Source organism: Protomyctophum parallelum (genome assembly GCF_964188405.1).
Source record: "Protomyctophum parallelum genome assembly, chromosome: 2".
Lineage (NCBI taxonomy): Eukaryota > Metazoa > Chordata > Actinopteri > Myctophiformes > Myctophidae > Protomyctophum > Protomyctophum parallelum.
Window position 1 is genome coordinate 53,250,564 of NC_139699.1, and position 17,745 is coordinate 53,268,308.

The 17,745-nt window shown below is 43.0% G+C and overlaps 1 protein-coding gene across 2 annotated transcripts in view; it reads right to left on the reverse strand.

The window, feature by feature from the left end:
* sema4bb (sema domain, immunoglobulin domain (Ig), transmembrane domain (TM) and short cytoplasmic domain, (semaphorin) 4Bb) overlaps positions 1-17,745 on the reverse strand; it is a 98,763-nt gene that overhangs the window by 47,557 nt on the left and 33,461 nt on the right. For both annotated transcript variants that reach the window (XM_083759779.1, XM_083759778.1), the window contains exon 2: positions 7,182-7,548. In XM_083759779.1, the coding sequence (XP_083615905.1) occupies positions 7,182-7,305 (124 nt within the window). In that variant the 5' untranslated portion in view covers positions 7,306-7,548. The remainder of the gene's footprint in view (positions 1-7,181; positions 7,549-17,745) is intronic.

The window sequence follows — 17,745 nt, forward strand, 5'->3', positions numbered from 1 at the left end:
AGAGGCTGCCTGGGAAAGAGAAGGTCCAAGGTTCGATTCCCAGCTATGGCAAGGAGTCCCTGAGCAAGACACTCAAATTCAGTTTGAAACTCAACCCCTATCTACTGCCCCCCCCCTCCCCCCTCCCACCTCCCACTTCAGAAGCACTCAGCTGGGTGACGCTGAAAAGTGAATTTCCGCCGCGGGATGAAATAGGTCTAATTATTTATTATTAACTCACATTCCTTCATGGCAGTCTTCAGCAACTATCAACTCTCCCCAATGAGTCCCATTCTCATCTAATCAAGCATTACATTTATCTAAATCTGCAACGCCTGCAGTCCGTGTCTGTGCATACTATACTGTATGTTCCCTGAAGCGAGGCATTCTCTGTGTGTTCATATACCTTCATATACCTTCCCTGAAGCGCGGAGGAGGCGATGAAGCCATTTGTCTGAGATGCACGGTGCTTAGGCGCAGCAATTATGTGCCATTGTTGCTGCGGTTACGCTGCTATATTGAGGCACTTGTGACTCCTCAGCTGGAAGCCAGCAGAGATGGTTTTGTTTTTCTTTTAGGAGCTGCAGGCTTGTCCTTGCCTGTCTTTATGTAGGTACCAGAGCATACACTGTGGCTAAAACCTCACCAGCATTTGACCTGACACGCACACGCACGCACGTGCACACATGCACACGTTGTGAACTTGTAGAGACACCACTTGTGTGAGACACCAGCATGCAACTTAAAGGACAACTTTAGTTTTTTTCAACTAAGGTTCATGTTTTAGGTTGTTATTAGAGAAACTAAAAGGTGAGTGTTAATTTTCTTTCATTTGCTGCTTTTTGTTTTTGGGATTTTAGCAGTTTTTGACAGGGGGCGGGGACATTCGAGCATGGGGCTAAATATGTATTTTCTTACAAAATATTATGGTGATTTATTTTTTTATTATTTACTATAGTCCTAATAAACCCCAAGAAATTACATCTGACCACAAAAGATCACAGGATCTACTGAATGTGACAAACTGACATATTGAGCCTATACACACACAGTATAAGCCTTCCCCCAGTAGGCTACCTTCACATTCAGTAGATCCTGTGATCTTCTGTGGCCAGATGTAATTTCCTGGGGTTTATTGGGACTATAGTAAATAATACAAAGATAAATCACCATAAGATTTTGTAAAAAATACATATTTAGCCCCATGCTCGAATGCCCCGCCCCCCTGTCAAAAAGAGCTAAAATCCCTAAAACGAAAGAAAGCAGCAAATGAAAAGAACACTCATCTTTTACTTTCTCTAATAACAACCTAAAACATGAACCTTGGTTGAAAAAAAACTAAAGTTGTCCTTTAAGTAGTAAATCAGGCATAACTCAAATGCCTGATAACTCAAATAACTCATAATTTGACCCCACCCTCAATCTTAAAATAATAACAATAGTTTATCAGTGTTAACCATGAAACACACGTTTATATTGAGAGGACCAGGAAAACTGTCCTAACAAAAAATCATCACACACACACCTTTCTGCTCTACAATCTACAAAGTGCCAAGGTCAGTGGATTAGCATGCATGAAAGAAAGCGCACAATGTCTCCTGAAAGAGAGAGAGTGTGTGTGTGTGTGTGTGTGTGTGTGTGTGTGTGTGTGTGTGTGCACGCACGCATAGTGGGCACTGGCCACGCTCGGTTTGCTGGTCTCGCTCCAAGGAGTGTTTGATTTATTAGTGTGAATGCAGTGAGATTGAAAACATTCTGTCCTGTTGACCAGGTTTTACCACAGATACTTATATGATGAGGTGTCACACTACATAGCATTTAAATTCCATGTTATTGTTTGGCAAATCATTGCAGGCCATACCCTTCCTTTGGCATTTTCAGTAGTGTATATCTGAAGAAGCTTTAAATTCATTACAGCCTTACGGTTGCACTACGTAAGTTTTCTGTTGAACCCAGGGTCTCCTGCACAAACTGCTGAAATGTTTACCACTGATCTGACTGATGGCTGCTCACTTTGAGGAGAAATGGAATTTGTGTCAAACTCAAAGGTCATGTCTAACCAAGGTACAGGATCTAAAGGTCTCAATAGAAGAGCAGGGAGAGATACAACCATGTTATTCACTACAAAAACCTACATAATGCAGCTTTAAACCTGCAAACAGGAACTTATTTGATTGAATAAAAGGTGATTTTTATCATCATCATTTTTCAACCGTGGTCGAGATAATGGATTTCACAATGCCACGCCAGACTTCCCGGTCCTTCATTGCCATCCGCAGTTCCTGTTTACTGATGCATGTGTCCCTAGCGATGACATCAGGGAACAAAAGTTTTCTACCTCTGGTCTGCTTGAGGCTAGCCTCGGAAACCCAGACGTTTTTCTTTCCAGGGAGAAAAAAAAAAGTCTGTGGCCGAGTCCACTTCAATTCGGCATAGAGTAGCGCAAACGTCGATCACTCTCTCCTGATTTCTGATTGTCTGCACCTTTGTTAAATTGACGCACACACGTACAGGTATACACACACACACACACACACACACCTCTCTGTCGCTCTAATAAATGAGTCTCATGCCGCGCAGCTGCGTCTAGATTCTCCCGGTGGATCCTGCCGGGAGCTGCCTATGCCATAGAAAGCATAGGTGGACCCCCAGGCTACTTTGAGGCAGTTATGAATACTTTATTCAAAAGTAGCCCAGACCAAGTATTGACTGCATACATTAATATACGTTTCAGTCTAGATGATTTTTTGTTTCATTCTTTTTTTAGTGGTCTCGTAAAATATTCAAATTGTTGAGATAGGATTTTTTGATTTTCATTAGCTGTACTGCATGTCCAGAGAGACATTTGATGCAGTCAGTGGTGGTTCTGATATGGGAAGCCTGACTTCTATGTTAAACGTTCTAGACTCGGATGTGAGCTGAGCTACGGTAGGACAGAACAGAACAATGTGCACGTTGCCTACTGCCTCGTGCACTGTATCGTCTTTTGGGGCCGTTTCTATCCCTCGCCTGTAGTAAGAGCCATAATGAAAAACAGACTTGAAGTGAAGAGCCCTGCCTCACTGCAACGACCACAAAAGCTCCACTCATTACACATGGTAGATTAACTTGCTCATTAGGGAGAGGAGAGAGGGAGAGGGAGAGGGAGAGGGAGAGATGTCTTTCCAGGAAAAAGGTCATGGAGAAAGAAGGGACCTCTCTCTCACACAAAAAATTGGTCCACGCCCACCTTGTGTTCCTGTGGACTATACAAACCAACATGAAGGTTTTCAGTGGGTCCCCACCCCCCTCATGTTCTTGTTGACTATAAAAACCGACATGTAGTTTTCCAGGGGTCTCGAGGTCCCCACACTTTGCATGTTTGTGTGTCTGTCGCCTGGCATTAAATTGGAAACTGTTGTTAGATATAACAATACAAATCCCCTGGGGACCACAACCAGGTTGAGAACCTCTACTGTAGAATATAGACCAGTGGTTCCCAAATGTATTAGCCTGTAACTCAAAAGAGAGATTAGACGTTTTACCAGGACCCCAATAGGGCTGTGCAGAGAGCACTGAGGGGGCAGGGGCTCAAACCCCAGAAAAGGGCACATGTGTGGGCCCGCGCAGTGCACGCCGATTTTTGGGGGTGGTCTTTTTGTGGGGTCTGTCCCTTGTGCCATTTCAGGTCATTGGACAGTAAAATAAGCAATAGTCTGGAACTAAAACTGACTGATGGCAGCCAGCACATTAAAAGTATAATTATAATAGTGGAATTATCATTACTTGTCAAATGTTCGACTTGAAGGGCCAATGGCACTTATTGGCCCCCACATAAGCCCATATTTGCCTCCCACACAAGCCCTTATTGGCCCCCAAATAAGCCCTTATTGGCCCCCCACACAAGCCCTTATTTGCCTCCCACACAAGCCCTTATTGGCCCCCAAATAAGCCCTTGGCCCCCCACACAAGCCCTTATTTACCCCCCACACAAGCCCAAATTGGCCCCACACTTGGCAGCCCACATAAGCCCTTGTTGGCCATTGGCCATTTGTTTGATGGGGGGGGGGGGGGGGGGGGGTCAGAACACATCCATCAAAGCTGTGTTCAGACACAAGTCAGGTGTCAGACACAAGGCAAGTGTCAAGGCAAGTGCCTATTCAGCTATTAGTGTAGATTGGTATACAGTGTACAGTGGTATAAGTGATATGAGCATGATGCATGGACTCCATGTGTTGTGTTGGCTGAAAGCTGAGGAAAACAATCCTTCACTCACTTTAATCTGGGCAAGAAACGCCAAGTTCATACATGTAGTGATTATACCAAGCTCACCTACTGTAAATACATACAATACTGCAGTTACTAAACACTGTGTATACAATACACTCACCTACTGTAAAACAGACAAAAACAGGTACTTGCTAGTTGCTATGGAATGGACACAAGTCGTCTAAATCAGTGGTTCTCAAAGGATAATGTGTGGAGGAAAACTTGTGTGCCGTGACACAAGTCCAGGTGTGACAAACACACAATCATTATTACAATAAAAAATTAAATAAAAACGTGTGAATTATATATAAATACACAAAAGAGTTTGTTTTTTTTGTACTTTGTGTGCACTCATTTCCCAACACGGAGAATTGGCGACTGGAAAAGTGCTGGCCTAAATGATCACATTTGCATAATGATTTCATGGTACAAAGCCGTCCAAATAAATAATAGTATAATAGTATAATTGAAACATGGTATGCTAAAACCATGGTTATGTCTTTGTTGACATAGTCTGACTATAAATCAGGTTTCTCTGCAAAGCCACATCTCAACAGCTGCCTTGTTTATCAAACTCCCACAATGCATCAGTGAAAGATGTTAGCCTGTTGATCGTAAACAAGTAGAGGAAGACCAGTGTCTTGTTTCTAAATTAGTCATAATGCGTAACCCAAGGTTATAGAGTAGTCCGTCTGTGTGTCTGTGTCTGTATGTGTGTGTGCCAAAATTAGGTGTAAAAAGGTCTACATCCCTGGCAGCCATGGCAGTGAGTTAGTTAGTGGGTAAAGTTATTTGACAACCCATTGCAAGCATTATGTTCTTCAGTGGTAAAAGGCAGCAACAACTCTACTGTGGGTTCCAGGGTGCGTTTTGGACATTTGGTGTGCATGCACCACAACACAGGTATAAGTCTGCATTGAGTGCTCCTAAATAAGCCCATTTAACTTTAAACTTGATTACTTTTTGTTCTTTTGTTTCTTTTTCAAAAAGAACAATACAAATAAAATAAATATTAGTCATGATGTGGCTCGAAAATGAGATGCTGAAGGTCAGGAGGCTTGTCTTCAAAATAAAATCTAACATGGTTTACATGGAGTTTGAGGTTCAATGGGTTTATATTATAAATGTGTGATGATTAAAATGTGGATAAAATCAAATATCTAACTATTGAATAAAGCAACTTCATTTTTTTACACAAAAACCACATGGTAATGTTAAAATGACCCCAATGTGTTTTAAAGTCCCTTTAGGGCACGGTCACACCGCAGTTTTATTCTACCAATGTGGGCGGATTGTGCCAATGGAATTCAAACTGCCCCATTCCCATTGAAGTCCATTGGCAGAATCCACCTTGGCGATGCGTTGTGTTGTGAGCTCGTTGTGTTGTGAGCTTGTGTTGTGAGCTTGTTGTGAACAGCCTCAGGGCAGAACACTGTAAACACTTTTAAACACTGTAAATTCTTTCATTAGACAGCTTAGCAGCTGCCACCACAACATAGCATCGAGAATATTATTCTGTCATTAAAAGTCCCCAGGGTACAACGTTAAAATTGCATGTATTCATGCCAACTTATTGATGAATAGTGGCCGCACTGTGCTTCTGTGCATGTACGCAGTAGATCTGCAAATTTGGAAACATTTCAAAGGTGAAAGTAAAAGTGGTTACAGTAAGTGCGTCTGTGGGTTTTCATAAATATTCAACCAATAATAGTAGCCTATTAACTTAAGAGCTTGTGGCTAAATAAACTAAATAGCTACACTGGATCAACTGAACACCGGTTGATCCACCATTTTGGTGTAAACATTGTTTACACCAAAATGTGACAATGTTTCTCAGACTATTTAATTTCAAGGATCCCCTTTGATATGCATTAGGCCACAAGTCACGGACCCCCATTTAATAATTATTTTTTGTCTCCACCAGGCCGAAGGCATGGGGAGAGAGTATGTTTTGCGTGTGTGTGTGTGTGTGTGTGTGTGTGTGTGTGTGTGTCCCCGTCCGTCTGTGTACAGCTAATCTCCGGCACCGTTAACCCGGTCGATGTCAAATTTTGCCCACACTCCCTGGGTGTCATAGGCTGAGGAATATATCCCACCCTTTTCACATTGGCCTGTAACTCTGAGTTATTTAACTTTGAGTGTACTACCTGTGCAGTCTATGAAATTGCACGTTTTTGGTCCGTCAGTCAGTCAGTCAGTCAGTGTATCACTCAAAGCCCCCATATATGGTGCCCAGGTCATCAATATTTGCCAGCAACTCTACATCTGACCTCAAACCCTTAGATCTCCATATATGGATATATGTCAGAACCTGTTCTGATTCCATATGTTGATTCTTCCCCATCCATCCTCCTTCGATGTTTCTCTTTTGAGTGATACCCGTCCATTCTCTGGACCTGCCCCAAAGTTATTTGTGCAGCCGCGCAAATCAAACCCTGTACACTCAAGACACTGCACCCGCTGCCACCCTTAGATCCCCATATATGGAGCTGACCTGTTCTGACATTCCATATGTTGATCTGACCTCATCAAACCCTGTACACTCAAGACACGCTCCATATATGGCCAGTACATAATTAATTCCATATGTTGATCTGACCCCCCATGCAAAAGCGCCAGCGCTCACCCAGCAGTCTGCTGTCACCCAGGCGGAAGCGTGCATGCAACCTCGCTTCTCGCCCTAAGGCATCGTACTGGTGACCATGTTAATAAAGTATTTGAACCACAGTTGACTGTATAATCATGATTGATCATGATCATAATGGTCCTATCGGTAACTGGGGACCCCCTTGAACCCCCCTCAAGGACCACTGGGGTTCCCTGGGCCCCACGTTGAGAACCAGTGAATAACACACACAGTGCAGACCCCTCCCCTTGTTCGGTTCAGAAAACAGACCGAGCGAGCATGGACGTACTGTTGTTGATACAACACGACACCACATCGTCTGACTTACTGTAAGGGAAGCTGATACGAGGCGTGACATCATCCTCACTGGCCGTCAGTGATTGGAGGAGGCAGCTGACCAATAGCAGCACAGCGCCCAGAGAGCAGCGGACAGCTGTAGCAGACGTCCACATGGCGGTGGGAAGCCGTCACACGGACATACACGAACACGCACACACTGTTCCGCTCAAGACTCCGTGGAATTCATCAAGCTCTTTTTCAATACACACTTGTTTATCTTTTGGCTCCTGTCCTCCTGTGGGGAAGGGGGGTGTTCTCCCCTACAGTCCTTACAGGCTGTTACAGTACTTTTAAGACGAGGGCAGGGTGATCTTCCACGAATGGACCGTCACTGAACCCCGACCATCATTGGAGACCTGTGCAGAGAGGAGAAAAGAATGATTAGCCGGGGTTTGATTTGATCGAAGAATAATGTTTGAAAGACACATCGATGCCAATGTTCTTTGCTGTAGTGTTTCTCAAATAGGGGTATGTTGAGCTACCACACGTGGTATAAATGAAATGGATTTTATTATTGTTAAAACATTGACAAATGCTATGTAAAATATGACCTAGAAGCACTAATTGGAACTCTGTCACTCCGTTTGTTATTGTGATTTGATTCATTCAAAGCATCATATGATAACTATGGTTTTCTCTTCTAGATTCTAAGTCAAATGTAATGTATGTAGACCAGTTGACTATATTTATGATATGAAAACCACGCTCCTGTTAAACAATCTCCACTGTTTGGAAGTGTGTTGAACTTGTTGGACCTCCGCAGAATTAGGCGAGTGGTGTTAATTATCTCATGCTGGCTAAAGTAGCGCGGTGGTGAAGAGAGATGTCCCCACACAGCTGTAGCTCTGAGAAAAAGTTGACTGTGCAATTATCAGGAAAATCTCTGCCTTTTCTCTTCATTATTTATTTTGTCTAGCGACTACTGGATCTGCAACATAGCTCTTTGATACAATAGTGTTTTGCTTCGAACAATATACTACGCAGGATTGTTGTCAATTAAAATAAGCAGTCTGCCGTCATGTAGTAAACTAATGAATTGCTTTTAGATGTACATTTTTTTTATTCATGTGGCTCTGTTGCACTTCACCATTTAATGTGCTCTAAATCAGCACTGAAAGTCCCGACTCCTGAGTCGGGAACAGCTCTAGAAATGTGGGTTTGCCACTGCTGATGTACCTATACTGGCTCACCTGCCAGTGAGGAGCTCCCACTGGGAGGACGTAGTGCCTCCATCCTACTACTAACAGGTTCCATCCCAGCCCGTAGGATGTGCAGTGACACATATCACTGCTTCCCTCCCCCAAGCATAGCAAATTGGGTTTGTATAGATGATCTGCCAAACCAGAACCCCGGCCCAGAACCCCACGGTGGTGTGGTGTGCCTTGACATTTTCACTTGCCCAGTGCCTTAGCCTCAAAATGTTTGAAATGCACTGGCATAGACATCAAACTTATAGTATCTGATGAAACAACATACTATAGTACTTATCTAAAGAACATAGATCAATCCAACATCAGTCCAACAAATACTGACATTTCTTAAGCTTCTTACTGCCAAAATACTGGTCCAAATGACAAACATTACAAAAAGTCAAAAACAATATTGATGTTCACCCTGTCACCACTCTGCCATGGAAACAAACAACAAATATGACCACTCAGACCATCAACGAGCAGACTCAACGAACTCACACATCATACGGTATCATAGGGTAAAACCAAGCAGGGTTATGACCAGAGAACACATCTAATTTGCTTGAGATAAAAGCCAGTTTCATTTTGTACTCCTGCATTTAATTAAGCTGTCATCAGCGTACAAGAGAGAGAGAGAGGGGGGGGGGGGGGGGATATCCACGAAGATGACATGGGAGTTTGGATTCCATTTTGTGGCGACGTGGGGAAGCAAAATGAAAGAGAGGCTGACTTAAAGACGACTCTGTAATTTATCTGAGGACGCACAGCGAACGCAGCTGCTGCCTTGATTTTATTGGCTTTAATGCGAGTCTGCAGCGAAGGTGCCATCAATATCGTTGCCGTTGTGCAAAAACCTTGTATCTCCATACTTCAACTTTTCATGTTTTTCCTTCATAAATTAAGCAGTGAAAATAGCCGATCTGCAAGCGCACAATGTGATGTGAAGTATAAATGATATGCTGACCTGAGTTCAGAGATCTTATTTTTTATATTTAAATGCTTCAAGTTCTGACTGTGTGTGCCAGACATTTTCTCTATAGGTCTTCCAACTATCATAAACGTCTCAACATAGTCTAAAGCAGGATCATCTGAGTACAGCAGCTCTGGAACGCATCAGAGAACAGGTACACCACTTCAAACACACAGTGGTGCACAGTAATGAGGTACATTTACTTCAGTAGGCTCCTTACTGGACACCACTGCACAGTTATTGGCGAGGCCTGACCTACTAGAGTGGATGGGTAATGTAAAAACCTTGCTTGATTATGCTGTTGTCATCTTCTCTAAAGAACAGGATTTGAGCGCTGCGCTAAAGCGTGTGTGTGTGTGTGTGTGTCTGTATGTGTGTATGTGCGAGAGACAGTTTCAAAATGGACATAGAATGCTAGCCAACTAAGTATGAATGTATGGCTATGTCCAAACCTACACACACACACATTGTTGGTTTAATCACATGCTTGTCTGAGTGAATAGCAGTGTGGCTAGAAGGTATTCATATGTAATGTCTTTCTAACTGGGCAGCATGGTTGCACTATGTGGGTGGCAGGATGGCAGTCGTCTGGGTAGCTTGCAGACAGTGTGACAGACTGATAGACGGGTATGCACGCGTACACACACACACACACACACACACACACACACACACACACACACACACACACACACACACACACACACACACACACACACACCTAGAGTAAATGGAGGCTGGATGCTTGTCCCCAGTGGTGTTAAGTAACAAAGTAGCTTTACTTCTACTCCACTATATCTACAAGGCAAGCATAATATTGTATGTTTTACTTGTTTGAAAACATTAGTTATCCGTTTCTTTACACAGATTTAATTCTTATTATAAAAACGTACAAAACATGCACATTAAGACGTTTTTTTATTCAAGCTTGCATACAATCTGCATTTTTTTTTATATGCCACATTTTGAAGAAGATAATCTGAAATGGGATATTCTGCATAGTGTTGATGTTAATACTTTTCTGAATACAGAACTTTAACTTTAAAAAAAGAGAGTACTTCCACAACTGCTTGTCCCTGCATGCATCTATTCTAGACAGACAGTCAGACAGACAGACAGTCAGGCAGACGGACAAACGGACAGGGGGACGGACAGGGGGACAGACAGAGGGACAGGCAGACAGACAGGCCATCGATACAGAGGTCAATTCTGGTGAAATGAGTACGGACTCCCTACTAGGGATGGTCACCTGGCCTCCCTGGCTGTCCTGTCACAGTGTCATTCAGCTTGGTCTCCATGGTAACGGGGACATCAGCACTCTCATTTACATCTCTGTCTTCTCCTCTACGGATCAGCGGGTCACACTAACCTCTCGGCATCAGGCTTTTCCACACCACAGAAAGCCTCGCTTTTATTAGGAACCAGTGGGATCCGGCCTAAGACAGTGGTTCTCAAACCTATTTTATTTCAAGGACCCCAAGTTTGATATGCATTTGGCCACAGACCCCCATTCGATACAATTGCCTAAATATGGGACCCCAATTCTCTGTACGATTGTCAACTCCATTAACCACAAGTGCTATTTTATACTACTAGATTTTCAGTCCACCAAAGGACCTTCAAACCTAGTCCTATGTTGAGCTGATAAGAGTAATGGTCACTGAAGTGTTAAACACTGCTGCTGAGCAGCGATGCACTAGCAGCACCCATTCCACTAGCAATGGTGCGCATGTGGCACGTGGTCCCCGGTATGGCTATAGACAACAAATCCACATATGGCGTGCCATGGTCGAAGCCATAACTGGAGGTGTACCATTAAGCGCAGCTTCACAGCTCTGCCTTCATTAGCTACACCTGGCCTACAGGGCACTGCTCCATGGATTTGTCTATTCTGATGAGACCCCTGACCAGTGATCCGAGCAACGGTGCGCCAGGTCTGCATGTTAAGTTTGTGGCACAACATCTGCCCGTAGCCGTCCAAAATCTACCAGCTCACAGCGCACCGCATCGCTAGTTTCACTATTTTGGATATTTTTTTGTGTACGTTTTGAAACTATACGATTAAGTGGATTGGATGGATTAACTGTTGCACCCCGAAACAGAGACACATATGGACTCTCTCCATTATGCTTCTTCCTCTGCCTACGCAGACTGGAACTTTCAGCATGGCAACACTGTGTGTGTGTGTGTGTGTGTGTGTGTGTGTGTGTGCTCGCGCGCGCACGTGTGTGTGTGTGCTCGTGCACGTGCGTCACGCCACCACCGTCTGCATCTCCTTCCCAGGGTAGATGCTTATATAACTGCATAGTTATTCTTTTAACATTTAACGAGCTACAGAACGTCTCTGGGGGGTTGTAGTGCACTAGACATAAAAAAAATTGGAGGGGGGGGGGGGGGTAGTGTTGTAAATTGGCATTATAACCACTTAAAATATAGTTGACATGAGTTGCAATTGTTTTGGACTGCTTTTTTTCCCCCATTTGCCGAAAATAGCAGATCTACAAGTTCACAACACGTCGCAAGATCTACAATTTATTCCTAATGTCTCCCCCCGGAATAGGCATGCTATTCTAAACAAAGCTGGGGTTCAAGTACCAATTAGATGTCTCATGATTCACACTGTCAAAATGTAATCATGTATTCCGCGGCTGCCTGCTCTATAGCTCCTATCAGTAAATACACTATTCAATCAAATCACACAGAGAGCTGTCTGCCGTGTATGCCTAGTAGGGTATATATTATAATAATATAATCTGTGTTGTGCCATGAGACTAGATATACAGTACATATTGTATTTGGGTAACAAATTACCATGATGATATTGGCACAATGGCACTTAAGACAAATTTTTAAACTGTAAAACAAATCAATGAATAAAGAATCTATTAAAATCAATAATAGCGGAAAATGGAAATAGCCAATCTATAAGCTCACATTGCATCTCGTTAGATATTTACTATTCTTTGATTATATATATACTTTTAAAGATAATAATCGAGGTATTTGGTTAAAAATGTTATGTCCACATTGCCCAGCCCTACAGCCTACAATACAGATCTAAATCCATGTACCACTTGTCTTCCATACTCTTGTCAAAGACACCGGCTCAGTGGCCTTGTGGTTAGAGTGTCTACCCTGAGACTGGGAGGTCAGAGTTCAATACACAGCTGAGTCATACCAAAGACTATAATGGTACCCAATGCATTCCTGCTTGGCACTCAGCATTGAGGGTTTAGATTGGGGGCAAGTCCCTGTGACATACTGTACTGTACTAGACTACTAGTGTTGTGTCCAGGGGGTGTACTTGTACATCATGGCCGGGGGATGTACTTGCACATCAAGCTGCCTCACGCTACAGAAACAGGAGATAGCCTCCAGACCTATGGGCCACCACAGCTACTTACTCTGCCAAAGACAATAACGCTGATTCAGTTTGTTTCCAATATGCTGTCCAGGGGCCATTATCTTCATAAGAATGAATGGGTCAAAACAGAAAACCTGGCTTCAATGCCAGCATGCTCAAGTGTTTCAAAATATCGGTTTTAAGCATTTTATACATAAGTTACACACGTGTTTAACAAACGGCATATTCCATATTCCCACGTCTCGCATCTTTGAAAAAGGTCTTTGTGTTGCCAAGCCAGAGGAAGTTGGGTGGAACACTGAAAATGTGTGCAAATGTGGAGAGAAAAACAAAACTGCAACAGGTTGGGAAACACCCAGCAGGTATCTGGGGAATCCAGACCACAGAATGACGGGTTACTGTGAATGTTTATTGTCTTTACACAGAATCAGACTGAGTTCTGTTTAATGTGAGAAAAGAGCACAGAGAGCAAGTCAGTTACAATCACTACAGCTCAGTGGTTTTCATTTACAGGACCCCATACAGTAACTCACACTGTGTGTACACTGTACAAATGAAACCGAACGGACCCATAAGGGTCCAGTCGGTTCAATTTGCACAGATCTGTAAGGGTCAATTTGGAACCCTCTCAAGGAACCCGGTTTGTCCCCGAACCCGACTTAGAGAACTAGTGCTATAACTCATAATTCCATTGCTTTATACGTTTTTTATTGTTTTTCTGGTAGGTCCTTTCCCCGGGTCAAACAGGGGTGAGACTCACAGTGAGTGACCAAAAGTCCAAACACCAAAACCCTAACATCTCCAAGGGAGATTCCTCTTTAAGCTAGCGCGGGAGACCCGGGTTCGAATCCCGGGTGTTAACACACCATCATAACATCCCAGACAGTGGACCGGAGTGTTACTGTACAGATGGCCCTCCACATGTGCCCGCTATCCCGACACCCATCTGCTCATCTCACACAGGGTCTGCTGCTCCTTGTATGGATGGAAGGTCACTCTGGTGCCATATTGCTGCAGGACAGTGAGGACACAGCTTCATTAGTCTCTTAACCTCCCCTTTTCTATTTATATGTTGACGCACAGAGGGAGGGGCGTGACCACACTTGAGATTGGGTCACAGCAAGTTCAGCGGCGAGTAGAGGGTCCTGGCCAGAATGCTGACCAGCTGGCTAACTCAGTGGACTTCCAAACATTTTATCTTGAGAACCAGAAGAGAAATGTGATGTCTCCCAGTATCAAATATGGCTTAAATGGTCAAGACTAATACATAAGTAAATTATAAAAAATATCTATTAGAATATGTTTTGAGATATAGTAAATAATATTTATAATATGGAACTGATCACTTTCTCTCTCAGACTACAGAAGGAGAAATGTATAAAGTTTTGGTCTAACTGGGTGGAATATGTTATACCTTTGAGACCAGATTTTGTAGCGGCAAGGATTGAATTATTCTGTCTTACTCATGTCTCTCTTTTTTGGTTTGGTTTTTATTTTAATTACTGCTCACAACTTCAAATACCCTCTTATGTCTTCCTATGAGTATTATATTGTACTTTATTATTTCTGTACACATCATCCATCTCTCCCATATGTTTTATTTTATTTAAAAAATTAATTCTGTTCCTGTCTTAAAAAAAAAAAACAACTGTGGATTGTGGATGTCCCTAAATAAAGAATTTAATAAAAAATGGCTACAAAAATAGTCTAGAGTTGCAGCCGCCCTACTCCATATATTGTGGATACAGTACATTGGCTTTGTGTTTGTCTATTGGCTGGCTGGCTGGCATATCATCTTATAAAATGACTCATCTGTTTAGTCTTTGGCTTGGACTGAGGCACTTCAAGAGATAATGGGCCACTGGGCCAGGCCTGCTGAGAGGAGTTATGTCACTAGAGGTGGAGATGAGGCTGGATCAGGGCGGTCACCGGTCATCCAATCCTTTAGCTTCATGATGAGCCAATCAAACTTAAAGTCTAAAGCACAGGAGAACTAAGCTATTATGTTTAAGTGAGACTGCAATAAAAATGGACATACATTATGCAGTATCGAGCACAGACATTACAAAACAAACAAAATAATTGATAGCCGTTTGGTATTAGATTTTTGATAAAATGGAAATAGTTGATGATGCAGCTACAGCTGCTCCCAAAAATAAGGTTTAAACAGAAAGGTATATTTGTTTAACATGGTGACAAATAACTGTCCTCGTCTAGCAGCATAGCTGTGACTGACATGTCAGTATTTGTGTCCGTGTAAACTAAGACAATACCAGCTCAGTGGCCTTGTGGTTAGAGTGTCCGCCCTGAGACTGGGAGGTTGGGGTTCAATCCCCGGGCCGGGTCATACCAAAGACTCTAAAAATGGGACCCAGTGCCTCCCTGCTTGACACTCAGCATCAAGGGTTGGTTTGGGGGTAAGTCCCTGCGACATACTAGCGTCATGTCCAGGGAGTGTACTTGTACATCAAGCTGCCTCACACTACAGAAACAGGAGATAGGCTCCTGCCCTATGGGCCCCATGGCTCGGCTGCAAGGCTACTTACTTTTTAAACTAAGACAAGTGCATTTAGTATGCTGTGTGTGACAGTTAGTGTATTTAGTATGTGTGTGACAGTGAGTGTATGTGTGCTATTTAATGTGTGTGTGTGTGTGTGTGTGTGTGTGTGTGTGTGTGTGTGTGTGTGTGTGTGTGTGTGTGTGTGTGTGTGTGTGTGTGTGTGTGTGTGTGTGTGTAAATACAGTGTATTTAGTATGTGTGTGACAGTGTAAAGACAGTATGTGTGTGACAGTGTAACAGACAGTATGTGTGTGACAGTGTAACAGACAGTATGTGTGTGACAGTGTGTGACAGTGTAACAGACAGTATGTGTGTGACAGTGTAACAGACAGTATGTGTGTGACAGTGTAACAGACAGTATGTGTGTGACAGTGTGTGACAGTGTAACAGACAGTATGTGTGTGACAGTGTGTGACAGTGTAACAGACAGTATGTGTGTGACAGTGTGTGACAGTGTAACAGACAGTATGTGTGTGACAGTGTGTGACAGTGTAACAGACAGTATGTGTGTGACAGTGTGTGACAGTGTAACAGACAGTATGTGTGTGACAGTGTAACAGACAGTATGTGTGTGACAGTGTAACAGACAGTATGTGTGTGACAGTGTGTGACAGTGTAACAGACAGTATGTGTGTGACAGTGTAACAGACAGTATGTGTGTGACAGTGTAACAGACAGTATGTGTGTGACAGTGTGTGACAGTGTAACAGACAGTATGTGTGTGACAGTGTAACAGACAGTATGTGTGTGACAGTGTAACAGACAGTATGTGTGTGACAGTGTGTGACAGTGTAACAGACAGTATGTGTGTGACAGTGTGTGACAGTGTAACAGACAGTATGTGTGTGACAGTGTGTGACAGTGTAACAGACAGTATGTGTGTGACAGTGTAACAGACAGTATGTGTGTGACAGTGTAACAGACAGTATGTGTGTGACAGTGTGTGACAGTGTAACAGACAGTATGTGTGTGACAGTGTAACAGACAGTATGTGTGTGACAGTGTAAAAACAGTGTATATAGTATGTGTGTGACGTGTACAGACACTACAGCTGGGTGCCGTTGGGGGTCGGCACCTTTCTCCAGAACAATGCATGGAGCTGTTGTGTTGTTGTCAACCGTATGTGAGTGACATGACAGAAACTACCCACTAAAGACACCGTTTGCAGGCTGAAAAATGCAGGCTGTGCGCTCTGCCTTTTTTCTGGAACTGCCATTCTCCAATTTCTGTTCAGTGTGCAACTGTCTGCAAATCATCACACAGACAGCCGGTCTGTCAATCCTGCCCGATCACACAGGAGTTGTCCGTCTCTAGAATCTAGAGACAGACCACTCAAGGAGATTGATCTGGGGTGGAGTCTCTAGATCAATCTCCTTGTTTGCCTTTCAATTCATAATTAATCTGATTGGACAGTGGGGCCCGGGGAATAAGCAACAGTTAAATAAAACAAAGCAAGGTAACGTACACATACAACACCAAGGCAGCAAACTAAACCCTTCGTTCACACTGATATCAATTACAAAAAGACGCCAACAGAGACTGAAGCAGTGTAATGTGATCAGCCTCTGTGTGTAATATGATCTGCCTCAGAGTGTGTAATATGATCTGAATAATACCAACGGCCAGTGTGTTGCTTCAATTCAACCATGATAAATGGGAATTACATTACTATAATGTATATAGAAAGGATGCAGCAATATACAGCAGTTTTTCAGGCAAGTAATTTGTTGTAACAAATATCTAATTATAGCAAAGTACTGTAAACAGAAATACTGCACCACAGAACTATGCCAACCAGTTGCCATTCACATCTGCGTCTGTCCATGCTCATATAGTAGTACATGTAGTGAATTGAGACTTTGAAGGAATTAATGTGAGGTCACAGTGACCTTGGCCTTTGGCCACCAACTTCTAATCAGTACAACTGAGTCCAAGTATTTTGCCAAATGTGAAGAAATTCCGTCATGGCTTTCCCACCAAAAAAACAGGACAAAAAAAGAAATCTCCTCTGGGAAAACAGAGCAGGAAGGGGTTAAATGTGAGTCCGTTTCCAGTCTCCCTTACAAGGTAGGGACAGTACATGATTTTATTTTATATGGGGACAGCAGAGGGTCAACATATTGGATTCCCCATAAAACGTACAAAAAGGGGAGGCATTCATGCAGTGTCTTACAGTACATATACAGTATGTACAGTCCTGTCTCCTATGTCACCTGGGAATGTGGTCTCTCCAGAAAGACTGTTGACTCACACATTTTTCAAAAAAGCAGAAGGGCTGAAAATGCAAAGACACTACAGCAGATGTCCCACCTCCCCCCTACCAATTTACAGTCCTTGTACAACTGTAATACAAAACAATCTAGCTCGGTGCACAGCAGAAATGGGAAATTCAAAAATATGTTTTAAATTTTGTTTATGTACTTCACGGCGCAAAGTTACAGACTCTATGTAGCTTGTAGAATAGTT